The sequence below is a fragment of the Acanthochromis polyacanthus genome, chromosome 7 (assembly GCF_021347895.1).
Source record: "Acanthochromis polyacanthus isolate Apoly-LR-REF ecotype Palm Island chromosome 7, KAUST_Apoly_ChrSc, whole genome shotgun sequence".
NCBI classification, from domain to species: Eukaryota; Metazoa; Chordata; class Actinopteri; family Pomacentridae; genus Acanthochromis; species Acanthochromis polyacanthus.
Genome location: NC_067119.1, coordinates 28,569,221 through 28,594,992, shown reverse-complemented (window position 1 = coordinate 28,594,992; position 25,772 = coordinate 28,569,221). Strand labels below are relative to the sequence as shown.

Below are 25,772 nucleotides of genomic sequence, written 5' to 3'. Positions count from 1 at the left end.
GCAGTGAAGCCTCTCTCTGTCTTCTAACCTCGTGGCTGTTTTGAACAATTCTGTCTCAATTTTTCCAGCACAAACAGCAAAATTGGGGCTCTTTTTTGTCTGGCCGAATACTCAGATTGGACTTCATAGTGATAGAAAAGGAGAGTCCAGTGATTGACAGGTTGGAGTGTTGTTTTTCTGCTGTTTATCCTCTCCCCTGTGTGCTGGAATCAAAGTACTGACAGCCCCTCTCTGATCCCTGGATGAGGACCAGCGAACATATTGACAATTGAGCCTTGTGCAGCAGCAGCAGCCATCTACTCCAGCTCTTGTTTATATGCTAATGCTGGACTCTGTCACTCCGGCATGACAGACTTGTTTTCTGTTATGCCGTTGGTCGTGCACAGCAGACTTTGTATTTGTCTTAAGTTTGACAAAAACGTCACCTGTGATGATCTTTTGTGTGGAGCATTGCGATACCTTCTAAATTCAGATTAACAGTAAGGGTCTGTTGATCACAAAATTTGCTTTTCTGTGACTTCAGGGGAGCTACAAGCCTAAAACTAAATTAGTTTCAGATTTGCAGTCTTCGTTTATCCTGAAGTTACAGAGCTCTCTGCTGTAAAAAATAAGTAATTTGTTTTCAGTTGAGCCACAGCAGGGATGCCTCCTCATTTGTTCCAAGCTACTATGTCTGTGTGACCCGAGTGTCTTCACGTGTGGGTGGAAATGAGTGTTTGCTTTTTCTGATATACTTCCATCCATGTATGTTGTGCTCCATTAGCAAAACTCCCAGAGCATTTTTGTTGGTATAAATATAAAGAATAGCTTGGAATACTGTGAGGTATAGACTTTCATGTCACCTCAGGATAAATTGGAAGAAGCTTTGTGATCCCAAGTGTGGGGGGATAGATTTTCCGTAGAGGCACAACTGTTACCAAACGGATAAATTAAACATAATTTTACTCCTCATAGCCTGGAATAACAGATGCACAGATACATCCTATTTAACAGAAAATCTTTGTGTTGCTGGGTAAAAAATCAAATAAAAACATTGGGTCTCTGTTACATTTTATGAACCTGTAGTTCCACAGATTTTGTTGATATATTCAAATAGTCATGTTGTGATTCAGGCAGTTTCATTTGTATTATGCTAAAACAGGAAAAGCACTCAGAGAGCACAGTACTCCAGGCTGTTCATTCCCCCATATACCATTGTCAGAAATGCAGCATATTTTTCTCAGTTATTGATGATCAAAAATCACAGCATGATACAATGTGGCCATTTAATATAGATGTGCACACAAACAAAATGACCTTGCGCTAAGCACAGGTCTGTGTTATGCATGTGTATGTTATGTGCAGACACCAAATTGCGTGATCTAAATATGCAACCACATAAATGTTCAGTGGTTGAGGTCAGGTCAAGATGAAGTGAGTTCATCACAGTCAGCACTCCTTGGTCTTCCTTGGTCTTTAAGTCAAAGCTTTACGGTGTCTTTAGCTCATTATCCTGCTGCAGTATGACTCATTCCCTACAAAGATGCAAACCAGAAGGTGATGCATGTCTCTGAAGAATAGAGAGCTGCGTGTACTTGGTTAGGGTGGAACAGATTCAGTGCAACTTAAGAGAAGATGAACAGCATGTTTCACTGTGTTTCATCTGCTGTTGTTTAAACCTCTCTCCTGTTTGTCTCCTTATATGCTCCTTCTGTTACTGCCACTCAACTCTTGCTGGGATTCATCAGTAAACTGGACGTTTTCCATCATCTACTGTTGAGTTCTGCTGTGTCTGTGTTCCTCTCGTGTTTGTTCTTGTTTCCCTCCTGAGAAGTGGTTTAGAGACCGTACCCGTCCTCTGAGACGCCACCAGACAGCCGTCTTTTGGCAGTTCTTTGGCAGATTGGAGTCTACTGTTCGTTTTTGGAAAATTGTTTTGAAGTTACTTTTGTCTCGTCTGAATAAAGCCTGATGTATTGACGTTTTGATGATGTGCTCACTTTGGTTTGTCTGATCCAGCTTTGGATCCAGTTTCTACAGGAGGATACCAGTAGAAACCCTCAGTCCAACCATGAGAAAGCTCCTCTTTGGTCAGAATAACAAATTGATTTCTCACAACTTTATGATCATTGTTCTGCCAAACTCTTTAGGCCCAGTCATATTTCTAACAAGTGAACGATGGCTGCAGGTCGATTTAGCTGAACAAGCCTCAAATGAGTGGAGCAAACCCACCTGAGTGTCGTCTGTGCTGAATGTTGCTTTATTGGGAGGATACAACTGAAGGAAACCTGACCTTTTGGTACGAGTTTACATTCTTGATTCCATTAATTCTAAATTCAAATTCTGAAATATTTCGTTAGAGTTTTAGTTACAACTTCATGTGTTACTAAACAAATCTTCAAACTTTCTAATTATTTCCAGCTTCACTTTAAGGTAAATCATATTATTGATGTGATAAGACTTTGGGACCACACTGTGGAAGTTAGGTTTAATGAGGAAAAAAAACCACGGAACACTTTCAGACAATAACACTGAAGCATTCAAAATTTTTAATTTCAACAACAGTTAGCTTGTAATCACGTCTGCAATAACACTCTTAATGACCTTCCCAGCCTCACTTGTAGTTGCTTATCGGTTATAACATGAAAAGATTCAAGTTTATACCTGTCAAATGTCAGCATATTATCATTTGCTATCACTGTTATAATGTTGTCATGTTGAAGTTTTCATTTAGTTCAGCTGCTCAGTGCATCTAGCATGACTATAGTTTGTTTTGGACAGTGTAACTATATTACAATATGAGACAGTAAATGCTGATTCAGAAATCGATTCATTTAAAAAAAAATCCTTTCTAATTTTAACCAAATAACAGCAAAAACCAAAACAAAATAGGCATGTTTTGGCAGCAGGGGCATTTTCTAGTCCTGACTTTTTTAGTTGTGTGCTTTTTAATGTTTAATCAGGGATATTTAAATGTATAAAAACACTAAAATGATCTAGACTACACAATACAAAATATAAACACACACACAGATGTGCCCACATATATATGGTGATTGTCACTAATTGCATCTATATTTGCATCTTGCAAATATAATTACAGTATTACTTTTTTATCTATTAAATAAAAACATAACATTTGTGAAATTACAACAAATTTGATTGTATTTTAGTCATCTTTTTGTGTTAATTATTTCTCTTTAAAAAGAAGATTTTATGGGTGTTCAGAGCTACAGTTTTGTTTTGTTTTGACCTAAGATGATACCTAAGATTCAGTCCACTTTTGTAATTTTATTGATATTTCTGTGCGTTTAAAAAAATGCAGAAATGATCTGTAAAATTAATAGAAATTCCTTTTTTTAGTGTTCTAATGGGGCTCATACAGACACACATGCTCATGTTACCTCTGGCACTGTTCATTTGTGCGTTTGATCTGCTTGTTGTCTCTCGTCGTTTTATTTGCCATCCTACCTGCTCCATTTCCATACACTTAACCCACAGACTGAACCGCAAACATGAAGATAATGATGGAGCTGAACAGAATTAATCTCTGTCCTTTCCTGCCATTATTTGCTTTCTCCATCTGACCACTTGTGTGATTTGGCACTTGAAACCTGCAGGCAGCAGGTCCTGTGTTCACTGCTCAGGTTTGACCAGTAATTGAGTGGCCTGTAAATTGGCAGTGATGGTTAGAGATGGTCCCCCAGATGGGAGGCAAAAGCGTCTGTTTCGGCTGCGATTGTGCCAGACTCCTGTGGGGTGAGAACCTCACTCTTTATCTCCTCCTGGGCACCACCTGTCTCCCATTACTGGACACAGCATCTCCTTATCCACAAGCTAATGTGAAAACTCCTCACATCAGAGTCTGTCTGCTTATGCTGAGGCCAAACGCCAAGTCTGACACCTCACTATAATCAATTCACTGACAGGCAGTCTTTCAAACTCGCATGTTTACAAGCAAATGATCCTCTACACCAGGCCAAGTACAACCGTATTCCTCTGCTCTTCTCTAGTATTAAACATCCATTAATGGACACCTCTGTGGGTGCAGACTGAAATCAGCTATTGGTTAACATTGATGATTTGGGGTGAGGGAGGGATGTCAAAGGCAGGTCTAGTGCTGTTAGAAAAAGCAAGGATTTACTAAGACAACTGAAATAAATTGAGGTCAAAGTGGCAGCATGTGTGCCAGCTCTTGACTGCTCAATGGCAGCATTGTACAAACTCAGTTTTACCAGCAATAAGTTGGTTTCCTTTTGACAAAAGATGTAAAAGTTAAGTTGTACTCATTATTTTGGTTTTGCAATTTGGAGAGCAGACTAATTGGTCAGCAGCTGTTAAAATGTAGTTAATGAATGGAAAGGCAACGGAGAGCTGTTCCCTGCATCCAGTCTAGCTCCTCCCTGCAGGATGGAGCAGCATATGTCTGTGACTCTGGCACCTGATCAAAGCGAGAGACAAGCCACCACAGCTGGTGACAGCCCCTTCACCCCCCCACAGCCCCAGCTCTCACTGTGTGGGGCAGGAAGACGGTTAAATTAGCGGAATCCAGTGTAGAATTAGCGTTTATCATTACATTCTGTGGCTTCAAACTGAGACACAGAAAAGGATTGTGTCATCCAAACCTGTCAGTGTCAACTGTAAGTGCAAAGTGTGATGCTATGAATCATAATATCACAACACCATCAACACAGAAGTGTTTTTTTCTGTCTGGTACAGTGGAGCACTGGTGATAATCCAGTGGGTGGGAGAGGGAGTCCCTGTGGTCCTCAGTCATTTCATACATTTCAGATGAAATTATTGGACTTAATCACCACAGCTAATGACAAACAGTCCCATTTTAGCCAAAGGCAGCAGCAGTTTTGGATCATTGTATAGACCTTGTAATTATCCATCTTAGTCTACCTTGACATTTCATAGGTCAGTGATTTTGTATTACCAGGAACATCGGGATAACACTGGATCAGAACAAATAGGACAGCATGTAATATTTTGTGTTATAATCAGCTTATCTGGTTGGGGCCCAAGTGTGCAGACAAACAGGCAGCCTGGTTCAATGTGAATTAATTTGATCATGGCAGGTTGGTGAGATTCTCTTTCTCTGTTGGATCCTGACTGAGAGGAGCGCAGATGTGAGACACAACTCCCCGTAGAAAGTGAGCGATTCTGACAAAGTCATGACAGCATGAAGGAAAAACGGTTGCCTCTTTTTTTTACTTCTTTTTTTTCTGATATGTCTGGTTGAGCTTGTCTTCTGTCTGTTTGTGTCTAAACTGTCTTGTCATTTTTAATAAATACTGTGCATACTGCATATCCAGTTATCAGGCAATACTTGCAGGACAAATTTCTCAATCCTTAGAGCAGACAAATGTGGCCAGATTGACCGAATTTCTTTCCTGCTTGATTTTTATTTAATTTTTAAAGCTTTTTTAGCCAATAAAGGCACAATATTTCCAATTGTATTACAGAAGAATGCATTTTTGAATGCTTTAAACAAGAGTCCGTACTATATTTTTACAAATTACAGGAAACCGAAACAGCTGCTTACATGCTTACACATGATCACGTTTACACGAGTACCCTCACAGAGCATAAGGCATTTTCATTTTTGCAGATTTAGCATTTGAATCACCTAATTTTAATCTGTAAATGTCCATTCATGCTTTCCATTTTTGTCCCTGCACCCGACAGCCAGGCGAAAGCGACAAGCAATGGCCTCCGCTGTGGCTAACATGTTAGCTGCGCCCCCACAAATACCTTGATATCCTGCGTGTACAGTTGCATCGTATTAGTGTGTCTTGACTCATGGTTCATTTGTAGTCCCGTGTTTGCTCCCCTGCTCAGTTTCCAATGTTGACACGGCCTCCTGAGGGTTGAACACCCTGTCTGGACCGCTCACAGAACAGCCCATCATCTCAGCAGCTAATCTACCTGCGCATCTACTGGCTACTCTAATGTGACCGAACCAGCTGTGGGTGCCTCTGCCGTCAGGCCGCAGTGTTGTCTGTTTACACATATGACATGTGGGTGTGTTAAATTCTCAAAGGATGCTGCATGTTTCTTGTAATTGTTTTTTTATGCTTAATATTTAAATAATAAAAATAGGGCGGCAAACATCTTGACCTTGAATTAAGGCTGACAGCAGCTGTGGCAGCGTTGTTATAATGAAATAGAGCTCTGCATTCTTAGCCATCACGTAGGGCTCATTTCTGTCAAACTCTTGCTGGGTTGTTTATATATCCAAGTGCAAGTCTCAACAGGAAGTCACAGCATGTGATGTGACTCTGGCCAAAAGTGATGAGAAAAAATTAGATTTTTGCTTACAAAGAAATTGCAAGGGAGAAATTCTGTTAAATACAAGACTCATTTTTAGTTGACTTTTTTAATATTTATTTATAAAGCTATGCATGCATTGGCACCTGGGTACATTTAAGATCTGCTCTCCCTCTAATCTACCGCTAGACATCTTAGATCCTGCTTAGCTGCTGTTCACTGACTAGTGAGTAAAGGAGTGTTCAACAGCTTCACCTCTTACAATTCAAAGTTCCTCCTCCATTTAGACTTTCAATATGAAGCTCAGTATGTACATGTTTTAATTGCCTGTTGATTGTTCTTAATGGTATTAATATTTACTTGTTTTACATTTATTGTATTATATTTTAGAAATTGATGTCATAATCTGATTTTCTCTTCATCATGGCACCTGTTAGTGGGTCGGATATATTAGGCAGCAAGGGAACATTTTGTCCTCAAAGTTGATGTGCTAAAAGCAGGAAAAATGGGCAAGTATAAGGATTTGAGCGAGTTTGACAAGACGACTGGGTCAGAGCATCTTCAAAACTGCAGCTCTTGTGGGGAGTTACTGGTCTGCAGTGGTCAATATCTACTGCTCAGTTTCTACCGGTGACAGGGTCATGGGTGACCAAGGCTTATTGATGCACACAGGGAAAAAGGCTGACCTGTGTAGTCTGATCCAACAGATGAGCTACTGTTGCCTCAGGTTGCTGAAAAAGGTGATGCTGGTTCTGATAAAAAGGTGTCAGAATACACCGTGCAGTTTGTTGCGTTTGAGGCTGCTTAGCTGCAGAGCAGTCAGGGTGTCCATGCTGACCCCTGTGCCCCACTGAAAGCACCAACAATGAGGATCAGATCTGGACCATGGAGCAATGAAAGAAGGTGGATGGCAGGTGTGTGTGCATCTCTGACCTGGGGAACACATGGCACCAGGATGCACTATGGAAGGAAGGCAAGTCGGCGGAGGCAGTGTGATGCTTTGGGCAATGTTGCTGGGAAACCTTGGGTCCTGCCATCCATGTGGATGTTACTTTGATAGGAAACACCTGCCTAAGCATTGTTGCAGACCATGTGCACCCTTTCATAGAAACGATATTCCCTAATGGCCATGGCCTCTTTCAGCAGGATAATGCATCGTGCCACAAAGCAAAAGTGGTTCAGGAATGGTTTGAGGAGCACAGCAACAAGTCTGACTCAGATCTCAGTGTAATCGAGCATCTGTGGGATGTGCTGGACAAACAAGTCCGATCCATGGAGGCCCCACCTCGCAACTTACAGGACTTAAAGGATCTGCTGCTCACATCTTGATGCCAGATACCACAGCACACCTTCAGGGTCTAGCTGGAGTCCATGATTCGACGGGTCTATCTAGAAATATGATGTCGGAGCATGTTCTCTCAGCAGATTTTGTTTGTTGTTTCTGAGCTTTTAGCTTGTTTGTTTGTGTATGTGACAAAGCCAGAGGGATTTAGTATGAACTTAGATTAATAGGTTGACCAAGTATGTTAAACCCAGAGTTTTAAATGTCATGAAGATAGCTCTCTTAATCTGCTGGCTCACTATGGCAATGGATGTTGCACAGCTAACCTGCTAATAGTACTTTTACTGTTCAGAGTTGGGATTCCTGATGATTCTCTACGAGCGGTACAGATTCTTAGCTGAGTGAATTTGTTCCATGTGCTGTGTGTTACATGTTGGGCTGTACTTTAGTTATGCCAGACACAGGCAGCAGACTATGTGTTTCGTTGCCATGAGAACCTTGCTTGCATTTAGTTGATGATGCAAAAAACCCCACATATTTATGTTCAGCTCTGATTTGCTGCCATGTGAGTTGCAGACAGTTGAACTCGGATCAGAAAACTGTTTACTCTGCTGTCTTTTTATCACAATAAATATTCAATCAATTATATTAATTTCACTTTCATTTGGCTAACAGCTAAAGTGATTACATATCCTTCATTATGGGATAGCATCAAACCTAAATGCACCTCTTGAGAAACAGATTTAAGTGAATTGAGTTTGAATGTTTCAGAGCTTGTGTGTGTAGCTGCCACTTTACAAATAAATAAATACATAAATACACTACATGATTAACAGTTTACCAGCATCACTCTCTTGCGTCATTTGCAGTAGCAGTGCTTTTTACCACATTTTTTTATACTCTTCACAGCCCTCCATTACAACAACCTGCTGAAGTAGATGGCACACCATTGGCCCATTTAGTGAGGAAGAAGAGAGAAATGATTTGTGAAATGCACCTTTCAGGCAGAGCACACAGAGCCTGATGAAGACAATCTGGTTAACAAAGAAAACTGATAAACACATTCATGATTCACCTGTTCTCTCTGACTGGCGTTGTAGGTTTTATAAAGCCAGCTAACACAAACAAAGCCTGGCTGTGTCAAATTTGCGTCATGTTTACACCCCACAGCCGTGTGTTTTTTCATTTCCATGGACTAGAAATCTGGTATCCCTAATAAAAAAAGAATAACAACGGACCACCACGTCTTCATGGTTCAGGGAGTCAATCTCCAAAGTTTACAGTCCGTATAAAGAAAATAACTTCCTGCCCACACATGTAGCACTTAGTAGGTCGTGCTGTATGCTTGATGTGTTGGTTCAGAGTCTTCTCTAGACTCAGTCGCAATAAAATCTGCATGTTTACGAGAGCTGCCTTTGTTACAAGGTGCTTGCTGCTCCGCCGTGAGAGATGAAGGTTACCATGTGAACTGAATGACAGTCTGCAGAAGTCTTGGCCAGCGAGTCCAGCTGGGGATGAGTAAGCCTCCGTGTCTGAGTGGGCAACAGCAATGGGCTGCTAGCGTTTGCTTCTCGGTTGCAACACTGATCATCAGATGTTCTCGGTGGCCCTTTAGTCAGAGGAATGGTTTCGGCTGCCAAAACATGGAAATAAAACCGCTTTATTTTCTGATAAGACAGCAGTTTCTCTATATAACACTGCATTATTGAATCCAGCATTGTCACAGGGAAATGAATAGATATCTCAGCGCTACATAGCACCCTCCTTTATCTCCGTAGGAGTCTGTTGTGGATGCATGAGTCATTGTTTAGTTTCTATTGAGGTAAAAGTCTCATCTGACATCTTTGTGGTCATGCAGTGGGATTATCAGATTTACAGCCCTCTCTCTGGAGCCTCTCATACACTCTGAACCTGCTATTTCAAATTAGCCTTGTGTGCCAGTTGCCTCGCATTTTATTATAGATTCTAGTTCATCATTTTTGCTCTGTTCCTATCACTTCCCTTTCATCAATCCTTTCATTACGCAGGCCTGTGATAGCAGCCGAATAGCTCCTCTTCTTGTTTTTTTTTTCAATCATTATCATTCATTCTCTTCTCCCCTGCCTTGTTTACTTTATTTCTCCTTCATTCCCTCCTTCCTGTCCCTTTGTGCTCTTCAGTAGTAGTGTGTTCAACATCAGCAGGCAGGTAGTGTAGCGTCCGATGGCTCAGAGAGGTCAGAACCCGGTGAAAGTGGCAGCTTCATTTTGGATTCCACAGCATGCTGAGGCTTGTGTTTCATTGTGGGCAGATGGAGAGAGTACGAAGGGAAAAAAGTGAGAGAAGGAAGGAAAGAAAGTGGAATCCAGACTAGGCTACTCCTTTTGACACTGCTGCATGGTGTTTAATATGCCTGATAGTGGGTGCCTCACTGAGGTGTTATACCCAGGACAGAATGCTGCAGAGCTGAGGAGCTTAGACGGTAAATCCTGCCTCCATCCCATTTTTCATTTTGCCCGTATTCCCTTCTTTTACATTTGCATTCATATCTAGGCCTCTCTGCCTTTACATATCTCTCCCATGATCACATAATTCAGTATCCCTCCTTCTCTTCTCTTACCTCACTTCCTCACCCTTCCTCCCTGTGTGCGTGTCGTTTCATTTGTCCTGTGTGTGTGTGTGGAGGGATGTACTAGTTGACCTCTGGGAGTTACTCTTGTTTTTCCTGTAAATCTGTGATTCAGCAGTCAGTCTGCATTTTGCTGTGCATACATACACGCACACACACACACACACACACACACACACACACACACACACACACACACACACACACACGCTCTTGCAGGCGGCAGACGAGTACAGTATTAGTGGAGTGCAAGCATCTGTGCCTGCGCATACAGACTTAAGCTGTAGAGGTTATGTAACTCACTCTGCCATTTCAAATGATTTGAAATCACAAGTGCTTGCTGTGCTGGACTAGATTACAGTGTGTTTCGGCCAGCAGTTTGTGCAATATAGCCATATACTAAGAGAAACTGCTGCATGGGTTGTAGGTAACAGAGGGGAATCCTCTCTTAAAGATCCTGACCTTGAAGTGTATACACAGCGCCCTCCATAATTATTGGCACCCCTGGTTAAGATGTGCTGAAAGCCTTAAAATAAATTCAATTTTTATTGCAGAAGCATACTCTCACACTGAAAATTGTACAAAAATGTATTATAGGAGAAGATTAGGTGCTGTTTTGTTGGCAAAAGAGGGTTGTACAAAGTATTAACATCAGGGGTGCTAATAATTGTATCACACATGATTTGATGTAAAATAATTATTTCTTAATGTGTGATTTTTTTTCCCCCACTGAATAAATGCACTTGAATTAAAGGTTGGATTTTGCTCTTTTTCATTGTGGTCCTATATTATTTAGAAAAAATTGAATTTATTAGAAGCTAAAGAACACATCTTAACAAGGGGCGCCAATAATTATGGAGGGCGCTGTATAGGGAGCTGTTGATGTAAGAGATACAAAATTAGCTGTAAATTTACACTCTGTACTGATTATATCTGAGTGTGATAGTCCCAGTAAAAATCAAATTGCCTTTTGAGATGCGGGATGCTGTCTACCTGCAATATTCAGAGGAGTAGCATTCACCTTTCTTCATATTTAGTTGTGAAGTTAACCTAAAAGATTTTGTAAGAAGAACTGGGTCTGCTTTAAATCCACCCTGGGGCTCGTTTTTCTCCACTGCATGCCTGTCTAAATATGATATCTGCTGTTTGCATAAAATCGCCCCCTGGTAGAAAAGTTTTAGTTTTTTCATTCCATAGGCAGGATTATTACCGTATCCATCATTACCCATCATGCATATTCAACACAACAAGGAATAAAAGAAAGAGAGAGAGAGAGGAAGAGAGAGAGAGAGAGAGAGAGAGAGAGTAATGAGGTTATCCCTGCTCACCAGAGATTATACACAGAGCTTTCCCAACTCTGAAAGATCAGAAGACTGAACGCTGAGAGTAGGATGGGGAAAGCCTCCTGTGTTAATTAGTCATTGCGGAAATAATACTGTAGTATGTGAACCTCATTTAATCAAGATGTAGCCGTGCAGTAAACACACAGTAGAGTCAACAGCAACAGAAATAGCTGAAGTAAACTACACGGAGTTTAGACCACATGCTGCTGCCGTGTTGTCCCGAGGGAACTCTCCATGGTGCTGAACTCCCAGACGGCTGTGTGCAGAGCTCAGGGTCCAGGCTGTCATCCATTGCTTTGTGCTGAATGCTAAAAACAGCATGCTAAGATGTTCACAAAATAGTTGCTAATGCTCCCATTAAGTAACCGCATTTGCCATCACTGTTTTGCATTTTTAGCACACAAAATGATGCAGGCGATTGTTTTGTTGTTAATTTTAGCAGTAATTTTGTTCATTAAAAATAACGTATCTAATATTTTAGTTCATTATAAGCAGAACTGATTTGATGATGGCGCAAGATGTTAAAACCCAAGGGAGTCAATAGATTTTGTACAAATCATCTTTAGGGAAAAAACTTCATAGAAAAGCATTCAATGCCTGCTGAGATGCATTGAATGAAAAAATATACACAGCATGCAAATGGTATTAATTTCTGACTTAGAGATGAAGATAAAAAATCTCATTGTTGCTGTTACTGTTAGAAATCTTTTACATTTAGCCACTTGTGCACAAAACGTGTTTGAGCTGTTCAGCTGGTAATTAATACTTGGCAGTTAATCTCCACTCTAGTCGGACAATGATCTGATAGTTTGACCAGCACACAGACACTTCTGTGACTAGTGACTGTAGGAAAAACACCTTAAAATGCTGCTTTATTCAAATGACATGGTGCCACAGATGACAAAAGAAAAACAAGAACATGCTGTTGGCATGCAGGATGCTGGATGTCAGTTAGGACTGTAGCCAAGCAGCTGAATGTCCTCGTGTCAGACATCGTGATCCCGTCCTCCCAAATGTCTGCCAGCCTCTCCAAGCCCTGCAGGAGGAGTGAAACAAAATTCCACAAGCAGATATGTGACTCCTTACTGACCCAACTCTCGCTCTGTTTTATTATTATTTCCATTATAGTCTATACTTGGTTATTTCCTGATATCTGTTCGGTTGTAACAATAAATACTTATTTTTCTATGGAAATCACAAAACCTTTTAGGACTTATTGTCTGTAAGCACTGAATACTGTACAAATCTTTGTGACAGTCCTTTAATGGATTTTAAAATTTTGCACAGGATAAGTCAAAGGTTGAGGGGCAACAGGGTTCATCCCATACCCTATTAGCATAACTTGGCTAAAAACCCGTAACTGAATAAGCAACATTTAATTAAATTTTATTTATTTGGATGGGACAGGGGCTGCACAGTGCCGAAGTGGTTAGCACTTTCGCCTTGCAGCAAGAAGATCCCCGGTTCAAATCCCGGCCTGGGTCTGGGATCTTTCTGTGTGGAGTTTGCATGTTCTCCCTGTGCATGTGTGGGTTTTCTCCGGGTACTCCGGCTTCCTCCCACAGTCCAAAAATATGCTGAGGTTAATTGATTACTCTAAATTGCCCGTAGGTGTGACTGTGAGTGTGACTGTTTGTCTGTATACATAGCCCTGCGGCAGACTGGCGACCTGTCCAGGGTGTCCCCTGCCTTCGCCCGAGTCAGCTGGGATAGGCTCCAGCACCCCCCACGACCCTAGTGAGGATAAAGCGGTGTATAGAGAATGGATGGATGGATGGATGGATGGGACAGTGCAATCTCAGTAGTTTACACAAGGTTGCAGTAAATAGGCCGGATTTAGCACAAAGCTAATTTCCATCCGTTGTCCCACACATAAAAGATAAACATACAGGATTGCAGATGTACAAAAAAACAATATCGTAATTCTGGCTGGGTTAAACCTACCCTAAAGTAGTATGACTTAGTAACATTTTTATTTTTTGGGGTGAATTGGTAAATAAGTGAGATATGCTAAGCTGCAAGCAGTAATTCCTGACTGCCTCGTGTCAGTGATTCTTGTAATTCTATAAAACGTCAGAAAATACATAAAAATCTACACCTCATGTTCCTGCAGAATAAGGTGTTGTTGTAGGTTGGACAAAGTCATGAAAAGACCTTAGGCCGTATTTAAGCGAAGCAGTGACTCATCAGATTTGAGAAGCTGAAAACTAAGATGAATTAACAAAACTGTGGTTGATTGATTTTCTGTCACCACTGAATCACCAAATCTTTTCACATATGGTCAGAAGTGTGATCAATCACAGCAGTGAGAACTCCTAATAGATAAATCTCACATTATAGTGCAAACCACTTTGGAGACGTTATGTCGCAACCTGAACGAGATATTGATTTTTTGGATATGTTGTGGAATTAAACAGAATTTGAAGTGGATCCTGAATATAGCACATAGTAGGCTTGTAGGTACAGTGGTATAGATCGCTGTGGATTCACCTCTCCCTTGCATGCATTTGCATTAGTGCCGCTGAGGCACAAATGCTAGACACAGCCTAAGGGGATGGTCTTTCTCATCTATCTTCATCTGCTGCGCAGTAAACGCCTCTTCACTTATACAGGAGCTCATTACTCACAATGGCAGCCATTTGAATCTTTTATCAGAGGGATTTTTAATTGAACATTGGCAAATGTGCTCCAAACAAATGGGCCTCACCCCAGCCTAAGAGCTACGGGTTTGTATGTGTGTGTGAGGGTTCGTGTGCGTCTGTAAGCGTGCAAGTGAAATATTCATCGTGCAAGTTGGCACAATGTCGCAGCCGTCTGGTTCTGAAGACTGTACACATTAGGTACCAGCCCACATGGGAGATGGCAAGCTGTCTGCGGAGGCTCTGTGTGATTCACTCACAGGAAATCATTTAGAGTCAACATGGTAGCGTATATCGTGGATGTGTATACTTTTCTCAAGATGTCCAATCTTTTCGGTTCCTTTCATGGTTTTAATATTTCATTCATAGTTGTATGTACTTAGCTTCATAGTGTGTTGTGAGGAAGAATAGTAGAATCTTAGATCTCTGAGGCATTTTCTGGCCTTGTTATTTGAAATATCTGCAGTGTTTTCCACTCTTCAGTAGAGATTCTAAATAATGGGTTTCGGTTGAGTTGAATCAAGGATTTAGTGAAAAGTTTGCACAGCCTAACCACACTGTGATCATTTTAATGCACAACTACAACTATTCTGTTACTTTCATCAAATCCCAACATAGAAAGCATTGAAATAATTCTCAAACACAGTTTTAGGATACCTCAAGGGATCTCTCTTCCTAACTTTCCATCCCAATTAAGTTTAATCACGAAACTCTCACTTTAGATGACATGTTATTTTCACATTTTTCTACTTCTGTGACAGTTTAATCATTAAAAGATTAGAAATAAGCATGTTAATGTATGTAATTATACACATAATGACCATACAGTTGGGCTGGATCGCTGGTGGACCAGCTACCACAGATAAAGGGTCAAAGATTTAATTATGCCAACTGTCACTCGCCTGCAGTGAAACGCCTCAGGGTTAGAGATCACAATAGGGCCCAAGCTTATTCCTCCTCCTTCTGCTCGTCCTGTTCTCCGACCTTATAGCTCACTGTCTTGTTGAATATCGTCAGGACTCGCGGGTCAACAGAGAAGCCAGCAGATCTAGCAAAGTAAAAAAGTCTTCCATTTGAATGGATTCCAATATACATTCAAAGTCAAACCAAGCTGTGAGCAGAGCTGTGCTGAAGTGCACATTCATGCATTCTCACATGCTGTGGGCTCCCAGTGGCTCCGCTGGTGCTTATTTTAGTCGTGCTCGGGGACATGTGCTGCTACACTGCCATAACGTGTGTGTGTGGGTGTGTGCACAGGGGTGGCACATACTGACACAGATAAAATCCTGTTTAATTCTATATACTAATATTGGAACATACAGCTGCACTCTCACCCCCATCCATAGCAAGAATGGTCCTGGTACACCGATAGAAAGCTCCGTCTGCCGATGAACAGAGGATCGTGTTAGTGATTTAACACTGTCATAAACCGTGTACTGTAAGAGCAGTGCAATAGCAGGCTTTGCATTGAAGAATAGCTATAAAGAAGCTGAGTATTCTCTGTTCAAGTGGCTACGTTTCTCATCAGAATGCACCAAATCTGCCAGAAAATGTCGCCTCCATATTAGCATCGAGTTAGAAATAAAAAAAGAGACGCATGTGGCTTTGATGGGGATATCCCATTTCTGTGTGTCTGCCCCTACTAAGAAACACCAGTGGAGTTGTCTGAGCAACACTGATAGACTGAGCAAGTCATCCTCTGTGGTGGCTGTGGCAGACTTTAGTCATGTTTTGGCTCTAATCACACATTGTGAAGAAGGCTGAACTTCATTTCATTGTAATTCCAGCTAATGCAGCATTCAGCTGTCGGCTCAGTTAAATGCTGCTTGATGCAAACACAACAGGCCTCAGGAGGAAATACTACACAACTGTTGAACATTATATTATGACAAAATGACAGAGAGCGCAGTCTGTTGTACACGTGAAGACAGATTTATGTTTTTACATTTGACTGGTGTGTTTCTGTGCAATGGCTCTGCTATGTTAAATGATATGAATAAAGGGTGCGTCCTGTGTCATACCCCAGTACTGATATTGTGCACACTGAGGCCCTTAAACACACAGCTCGCCCACGTAACATGTACATCCCTCATTACTCATTGGATTATAGATTTATTGTAAAGCTTGTCAAAGTTTTCAGCCTTCGTGTCGGCAGCAGCAGGGGTGGAGGTATTACGTTTTCAGTTTGTCCTTGTAGCAATCCGATTCTCTCTAATGTGGTATCTTAGCTATGTCTGCATGGAATTGCTTTAAACGTTCACTTTGGCTCAGCGATAATCTGATTTTGAGTTTGGTGGTCAAAGATCAAAGGTTGCTTTGGCTTAATAAAATGCATTTTTGGTCATAGGTCAAGCATTCATTGGCGATATTCAAAAAGGTCAAGGGTCAGCCTCTCTGTAATGTCACAGTGTGCTAAAAAATACTTTCCTGGTCAATATGTAATGTCATAACTTGACATTAATCACTGATCTTGTACGCTGTTGTACTGAAAATGTGGGTGAAGCGTCCACGTCTTAGAATCTGTGCCTTCTTTGCAGCGACATCCGTATTTTAATCTTTGTTTACTCTCATGGCTCATGCTGGTTTTCTATCAGAGTCAGATATATTGACCAAACATGAACAAACAACAAAGAATTTGACTATGATTTTTATCTCTCTAAAGGAATTTCTGCACTAGTGCAGTAGACATACAGAAGATCAAGAACAACAAAGCTGAATTAAGACACTTAAAATCAACTTTTGTAGTTGGTGGAGGCATACAACAGTGAGGCAGTAATTTTAGTTGGTTAAATATTTGTTGTCACATTGTTGTGTAGTCAAAGGTAACCTCAGAACTGTACTTGCAAACAAACATAGTTATGTTTACATCAAGTGTTACTAACCAAAATAGATCTATCACCCATTGATGTGTTTGTCTTTTGGTTCCTTCCTACAACCTATAGATAGATAGATAGATAGATAGATAGATTGATTGATTGATTGATTGATTCTCTATTTTTGTGTCATGCACACAAGTGTACCCAACTCTCATGGGTTTATAAGACGCCAATATACTAGCATTGCAGCAATACATCCAAAGCACACATTATTCTGCTGCTCAGTCCTCAAATAAAATGCATTCCCTTTTATCCCAGGCCTGGCAAAGAAATTCTGCCATGATAAAAGTCTCATTTCTAAAACATAGCTCTAGTTTTTCATGGTCATCCAACCAATAGAAATCAGCAGAAACAGAGGACATCTTACTGAAAAGTACCTCCCTTGTATCTTCCTATACAGGACTGGAAAACATAAAATGTTTCTTCACATAAATTAAACAACAAACAAAGTCTTTCCTCCTCTGGAGCAGCATTAAACCTCCCAGTCTCTAAGCTAAGGGTAATGTTCCTGAGCGTAACTGTGCACGCAGGGATCTGTGTCTTTTGCTGAAATTATACTTCACATAAGGTTCCTCACTGTATCTGTCCTTTCTAAGACAATAAGTTCGTAATTTTGGTTTATACCAAATATCAACAGAGCATTTTTCTCTGAACATAAGGAACATATTACTCCTCTTCTCCTGAATATCACAGAATCACCTATAATGAAAAATAAATAAGTTCTTCAAATGAAATAAAGATTTTTAGCTCATTAGCCCAGGAGATTCCCCAAATAAATTTCTTTTCTGTGATTCTCTGATTGGACATCTTCATCAATATATTCCAAAGGCGAAGCATTTGGCATTTACGTCTGATGTTTGAAGGTTCTCATCCCATATCTCCAGTAATGGCCAAAACTGAAGTCAATTTATGGGCTCCCAGAAATGATCGAACCACTCTGTGATGCATTTTTATTACCACTAAAAACAGCAGTTTTTTAATATTACGTTTTAAATGCTGCATTTTCACATCAGTGCCACCTTTGAGTTCTCTGCTTTGCAGGTGCAATGCTTTCTTGGCTCATTACAGCCACTTGCAGATAATTTCCGTCGTACTGAACCATTGCCAGGAAGGCGGCACATCACCTGAATGCCAACATATGCACTGCTGTTCATTAGACAAATAAAAACGGTGCTTTTCCTGCAGTGAAAAAAAGTCTTCAGATTCAGCAATTTGTAAACCTGAAGACAAAACTAAAAACTCCAATTCCAATGTCCGTAAACAAGCCGACATGCTGAAGTCAGATGGTGCAAACGGTTAATATAATATTTACTCAACAGTACAATGTTAGTGTTGTCGTTGTGAGCATGTTCTTGTTTAGCTTAAAGCATCTCTGTGCCTAAGAATAACTCCACTGAGGAGTTCTCACAGCTGCTGAGTCGTGCTCATTTACAAAAGCAGGGTCAAACTGAGTAAAGTCTTTTAAACTGATTTCTGTTTGATCTTTTCCATCACATTGTTTGTAAAGGACTGCACCTCAGCATCCTCAGCCATTCAATATTAAACATTCTGGCCTCCTGTCTGTTTCCCTGACATGAAAACGTTTTGTAATATCTCGTAGATAATCTCTGGAAATCTCTCTGTTCCGCACACGCATACGTTTACTCACGAACCCACACACGTACTCTCACACACCTAAATGCTGCCTCTCACCCTGCCTGCTTTCACTGAGATCTCTCAGTGAGCTTCTGTTCCTGACAAACCATAGCAGCCGTCCTTTGCTTTTTCTCCCTCTCCCCAGGAGACTGAGATCAGCACCAGCAGGAAGGAGTGTGAAGCACTTGAGGCAGAGGTGAAGAAAAAGAATCAAACATGTCAGACTTTGGTAAGTGCTCCAAAAATATACCTTGGCCTCTGGATGAAAGGACGGAGGCTAAAATTGATTTGTACCTGAGAGCCTCGCCTGCTATCATCACACACAGACATCCCCTGAGAAAATGAGTGGCAGTGATAGCATGGTTTTCAGGCTGTGAGTGAAATTAAAAATATGTGAGCAATTAATTGCAGGCTGCTGTATCTGTGGGGGTTTAGCGAGCACGAGGAATACATTTGAGAGTAAGAGATAGTCTTTGCTGTGGTAATTAGTGATTGTGTTTTTGCACAAACATAAAAAATGGAGTGTCTGGTGCTGAGATGCATCTAAACATGTTGGATATTGCAAGTGGTGTCCTCAGGCTGTGGCTGTTATTGGTCTCTTTTGTAAACATATATACAGAAATACACCGCCATACGTGTGTTCAGTGACCACTCTAAAAGGTCAGAGATATGTTACACAACTCTTGTATTTTCACATGGTGTTTGGTGTTTCTTGAAGGATGTTTTCTCACAGTGCCCCAGAAATGTCATTCTGCCAGCTGGAGTGGCTTTGACTCGGTACAAAAGGTAAAGGGAGAAAGAAAAAGATGAAACAGAGGGATCCTGCTGAGAAGAAAAAACTCTACATATCTCGTCTTGGCATTTTAGCTCAGGGCTATTTGAAGACCCCCTCCGATGAACATCAAGCTTCTTTTTATTTTTTTTTACATTGTTACACGTCTGTGTTTTATGTTTTCATATATATGCTAGAAGACATTTCTTGAGTGAAATAAGCTGTCAAAACCATGGCTGAACATTTCTGCCTTGAAGCTACAGCGTACCGATGACAGCCTCAAAAATGAAGCTTCAGACGGCCAAGATTTTCACAACTTTAGAAGCCAATTCCAACATCTTTCCTGTCGGGATCTGAATCTGTTTCCAGTTTGGTGGTGTAAGGCTAAGCTACTCCCCTATTGCAGTTTTCCAAAGTGTTGCATGGAGTGGTTTTACATTGTCTGTGCCTATGTGAGCTGGTGTGCTGGAGCTGCAGTGAATATGCACTGAATTTTTGGGCTTTTCGATAAAGGCTTTGTATTAGTCCCATGTACACTGTAAAAAATGTTTGTATATTTTACAGTGAAAAACTGTCAAACCATGATGGTAAAAATGTGTAAGCTTTAAAACAGTTTGATGCAGTTTATTTAACACTAAATCACCATAAATAGTGTGTTTTTTTAAAGACTTTTTTTCTCTTGAATAAGTACATTTCACAGTTTCTAATGTAAAAATGCTGTAATATGCATAACAATATTGTAATTTTTGCATTTAATTCTCAAAAAGAATACAATTTTTCCCAGTTAAATGTACATACTGTTGTACTATTAATGGAAACATGCTGCAATATTTAGAACAAGTAACACTAACATGGCAATTTCTGCATTTATTACGTCAAAATTACAGTTTGTTACCGGTAAAATTCATGTACTTCTGTGTTAATAATGGACATATGCTCTCTATTTATGATAGCTTTAGCCAAATATATTTAATGTTAAATACACAAACTGTTGTGCTAATAATGGAAAAATGTTGTAATATTCATAATAAGTGACACAAACTTTATTTGATATAGTATTTTCATGTAAATTTTGAAAGGTTCAAACTTTTTTTTTTACAGTAAAATATGGAATGAAGCATGTTTTTTAACCCTAAAATCAACAATATCAATAAATTTTTTTTACTGTAAAGGAAGAAAATGTTTTACCGTAGTTTTATGGTAGCGTTCTGGCAACCACAGCTCCCAGAATTTTACTGTAAAAACAGCAATTTTTTTTTACAGTGTAGCTCTTAATTCAGTTCAAGTTGTATACTGTTGTTTCTACTGAGCGTACTGCAATGGAAGTAGCTTAGCAGTTAGTAACGTCTCCATGTTGATGTGACGCTAATGGCTGCCAAATGTTAACTCCCGTATAGCTATCAAGAACTGTTTTCTGTGGCAATTGTTCCCTCCTGTGTTGTATTTTAGAAGGGAAACATTCTGTACCTGTGACAAGAGGAGTTGTCAGGTTTCAGCAGTCTCTCACAGCAAGAGGACATGTACATGGTTCAGGGCTGACAGATTTTACCATTTCAGCTGTGGGAGTCCTGCTAAGCACAATGACTAATCACTTTATATCACAGCATACTGAGATGGAGAACTCAGCAGACAGCATCTTACTGCTATATGTTCCAGCAGTTCTTGCTAAAGTGGAGTCCCAAGGGCTCTGCAGCCAAAAGCCTGATTTTATTTAATTCCACAAGAATTATAAAGAAAAAGTGTAGATATTTATCCTGGGCTTACACTGTGATTTTTGAGCTGGAAAAAACAATATGGGGGTTTGTTTGACTGACATAAAAGCCTCTTCATGGGGTTGGAAGTTTAGCACTGCATAAAAATTAAACATGACGCAGAAGTAGACGGAGAGTTGTGCAGATGGCCTCAAATGAGATTTTTCCTATGAAAGGTAAAATCTGGAGGGATTCGGCAGTAATTTAAATGACATACTTTTTTTCTAGACAATTTAAATTCATTCCCTGGTGCCCCCAAGCCCTCCTCTTCAGACAAACTGTCTTTGTGTGTGGCTCTCTGCCCCAAGTAAACACTCCATTAGGACTGTTTTCTTTGCTGCCCTCCTCTCTCGCTCCACGCCCAGAGCAGTACTTCCCTCCTCACCCATTGTCAGCCTGCTGAGTCCAGGGGGAAGCTACCCAAAGGACAAACTCTCCCCAAATGGCGAGCAGAAATGGCAGGCTGGTCTCCACAGACTGCAGCGGCACAGCTCTTATCTCCTCCTGCGCCAAGCTTCCAGAACAGAGACGTAAACACAGACAAGACCAATGAACGCCATTGTGAGAGGACGACGAGTTGACAGTAATGTCACTCCCTGTTTGGTCTAAAGTGACTTACCTCTCTCTCTCTCTCCTGTTTTTTCCGTCTCAGTGCTAGTCCTAAAATACAGATTATACATACAGAATCAGGTGCAGCTGTTAGTGATTCTGCACCTGCTCTGCTGGAGGATTTTTAACATTTATTTGCCAAACACTCACAGCCTATATAGGAATGTACATAGATTTTTCTTACAGTGTCAAAATTCCGGGTTTTATTAATGTCTCCTCAGTGTGAGTTCAGCTGTCGTGTATGTAAACACATAGACTCAGTGTTTCAGTGACAGTAAACACTGTCATCGCCATCTGGCACCTCCACCTTCGTGGGTATCGGGTGTTTAACTACAGACCATCAGCCTCCGCTAGCATTTAAAGCCTGTTGCCATGGCGACAAGCATTAGCTGTGCCAGCATCGCTCGAATATGTATCAGTGCCGATCGAGGATCAATACTGAAGCAGACAACAGGTGGACTCAACAAGTCCGAGAGCTGATCTGCGTCGCTTTGCCCTTGAATTTCTCTCAATCGCCGGGGTGAAATGTGCTTTTGTGGTCAGATTCACGGTTATCATGAGCTGTTTGTAAACACAGACACCTTCTGTCAAAGGTGTGATTGGCATCTTCTGTTTCTTGAACACATGGCAGGCATTTTGAAAAAGCAAAAATGGATTTTAAGATAGACACTAATTCTCTGTCGTGTTTTTTCCCTTGTTTTTTGTACAGTACAGTAAAAGCCGATATTCATTAGCCCTGCAAATGTTCTCGCATTGTACTTTATGTTTGTGAGTTCTTTGTTTATTTATTCCACAATGTGCGATGCAAAGAAGACTTCTGGTTTGTGGAGCTACAGTGATGCAGAGTATCACTTTAGAAAAAGAGAAAAAGAGGAACTGTGTAACGGGAAATGCAGCTCGTATTAAGACTGCACAGTTGATTACTTTGAATGATATTTTCAGCATCTTTCTGGACTCAGAATTTTCTAAACATGAGGTTGTGTATACTCCTGTATACCTACTGTCCCCTCCTAAGAACATTTGTATGTAAAGGTCATCAGCCTTATGAGAAATCAGTTGTGAGGAGGAGCTGTGTGTTTGCCTCTTAGATGCTGATGGTTTGTTTTGGAAAAAAAAAAAAGAAAAAAGAAGCAGGCAGCTGGCTGTCATCTATTCCGAGCAAGAGCAAATGATGCTTTTCCCCACAGCCAACAGTGTCTGGTGAACAGAGAGTAAGTGGGTGAGATGTTTGCGTTGCTCGTGAGTTAAATGGCAGGGTTGATTCATCTGTCAGGCTTGTCAAAATTAAGCACGTTGCTGTTGCACAGCAGACTGAGTCAGACAGCGTCTGGACAACACACGCGTTTAGAGTAGGAGTAGTCACAGGTACTCTGCCCCAGGCCTCATTATATTTTCAATACTGTGTTATTTCAAAATGATCCAGGCTGTCCCATTCAGAGCGAACTTCAAAAAGACTCTCTTCTTTTTTAACATGTGTAGTAATTATGTTTTGCGTAATTTAGTCTGTCTGTTCGTTAGATTCTTTTTTTTGTCACACATTTTCCAGCCAAACGTAGTATTGTTTGTGTGTACATTTTCTCTGTATCTTGGTGCTAGTATTTAAGCAAATCTCTCCTCGGCAGAAAATCTCAGCTGAAAAGTGCTGGAAGCAGCTCAACACAGACCGCAGTGTTTCTGCATGGCATTCTTTCCATCACTGGGCTCACTGGCTCACCGTAGAAATGTGCCTTGCCAAGGGATTATGACGTATACTGATCTGTTTAAAATGTTAGCATGTCAACAATAAAGGAGGAGACACAGCTGATTCTCTCTGTTCAAGACAATTTGGTTTGCATAATTACGTGCGTGCTATCACATCTGAATTCCAAAAAGGATTTTAAATGAGGATGGCAGTCATGTTGAAATGCTTAAATCAACAACAAGCTTGAATTTCTAAAGTACTCCAGTCTATTGTTCTGTGTGTGTGTGTGTGTGTGTGTGTGTGTGTGTGTGCACAGTAAAATGTGAGCTTTTCATTTTTTTTCAGTAGCTGTTTGTCCTTCAGAATGAACACCTGGAGGCTTAGCCAGCCCATATTAACTCTGAATTGAGGGATCAATGGATATGAATAGGAATGTCAATGCAATCTACTGCTTGTACGGGAAGCATTAAAATTGACTGGGCACAATTGATGCAGGTTGAAATGCCAATAATATTTTTTTGGTGACAGAACTGAAATTAATAGAAAAGCAGCAGACCTCAGATGTGACTTTAGTACTGTCTTCAGGCTTTTGTTTGCCTCGCACTGCTTGTCCTTGACAGTATCCAGCCTCCATTTGTTTACTTTATTCCTACAGTTGTGGATATCAGCATGTATTGCTCTAATCATTATTGATAGTTGTAGTAAGTAGTAGTGGTAGGGTTAGTTGTAATACTAGAAACAGTAATATTTGATACCATATACTATATGCATTATAATCACAGACTGTATATAAAGATGGATGTACATGTGGCATCAAGCAAAGGTTTTCAAAACTATGTAACCTAGCCATCGCCATCTTGACAGCACCTGAATCCTCTTAATTCTGAATGAATCCAAAAATGAACCAAGAAGTGAATCAGGAATTAATCTGAAATGGTTCATGCAAAAACGTCTGGCCAATGGACTGTCCTATGGTGGCGTCCTCCTGTTACTTTTAGTGGTTGCAACCTTAATTAGGCATAATTTTAAGCCCCAATACAATTTCAATGAGTCTGTTTTATCAGATTTCCGCCGTTCCCCGGTCATTATGAATGAAGAAATTATTGATAGAGACCGTAGAAAGCTGCAAATGTCTTTATTTCCTTTGTAAAGTTGGGCTTTTTAACATGAGGTTAAGGGGATTGACTCGCTTTTGTAGCCAAGACTAAAAGGCCATTTAAGGAACTGCAGTTTGTGGCCCCTCTTTTTTCATCCCCAGATGTTTCTGCATAATTATAATTATGCATTAATACACAAATATGCCTGAATGCATTTTCCTGTCAGTATATTATACATGGCTATTAAGTCATATAATGTTGGTTGGTTCTCCTAGTTTTTCCTGTTCATGTAGGAGACAAGTCAGGCAGATTTAATAGTAGTTACTGTGAGCAGCAGCACAGAAAAGGAAATAGCTTAACCTTTTCTAGGATGTTAACATATGTATCCTTGCAAGCCTGCTATATTTTCATGTTTGCTTCTTTCTTCAATTGTCCTCTGAAACACCCTTCATAAGTAAAACATAAGCAAGCAGAGGAGGCACACCATCACAGCCCATTAAGAAACGCTGTAATTACTGTAAATGTATCATGCATGAGCAAGTATGTTACTTAGCTCCTGACAAGAACCACCCTTGGCCTACATGCTGCTGGAGCCGCAATAAATTGCACATCTCAGAGAACTCTTCAGTTGACACTGCAAATTGCATCCACGGCGAGCCTCATGACTGTTGATTGAATGTAATTAACTTTTCCTCTTCTGCTATGAAGAGATTTTTTCTTTACTCCCAGCTTGACACTTTTGCTAGATAAGAGTGTCGTGTGAAAATGTGTGGTATTTCAGTATATGTCTGATGCACACCCACATACAGAGCAGTGAATATGAAAATTTTAGGGGTTTCGTATTACATCTATTGCTCTGACATCAACGCTACTATTGAGACATTACTATTGTGCTGTAGTGGCTGAAATGGTAGCCTCTTTTATTCATGCTTTCTACAGCCTACTAGAGAACCTCGAGCAGTTTCCACAGATGAATGATGCATGGGCTATTGCTAACAACATGCTGGGTTTGAGTGCTGTGCGCTGGTCCAATCATTGGGACATCTTGGGTTCTAAACACTGTTTTTTTTCTGCCTCTTTTCGCCTAGGAGAATGAGCTTCAAGATTTCCTCAAGGAGAACAAGCACTTGAATCTCCAGTTGTTCAACAACAGCCACAAGGCTTCTGAGTATGAGAAGGTAAGAATACATAAGAAGACCTGGTATAGATTTTTAAGTTGAGTCTACG

The 25,772-nt window shown here is 40.5% G+C and overlaps 1 protein-coding gene across 23 annotated transcripts in view; it reads left to right on the top strand.

The window, feature by feature from the left end:
• rimbp2b (RIMS binding protein 2b) overlaps positions 1-25,772 on the top strand; it is a 101,905-nt gene that overhangs the window by 36,198 nt on the left and 39,935 nt on the right. For 22 of the 23 annotated variants that reach the window (XR_007942871.1, XM_051950340.1, XM_051950342.1 and 19 more), the window contains 2 exons: positions 18,781-18,864; positions 25,634-25,723. Coding sequence is in view for 21 of the 23 variants with exons in the window: in XM_051950340.1 (XP_051806300.1) it covers positions 18,781-18,864; positions 25,634-25,723 (174 nt within the window). In the remaining 2 variants the exon portion in view is untranslated. The remainder of the gene's footprint in view (positions 1-18,780; positions 18,865-25,633; positions 25,724-25,772) is intronic. The other variant, XM_051950341.1, reaches the window with a different exon arrangement.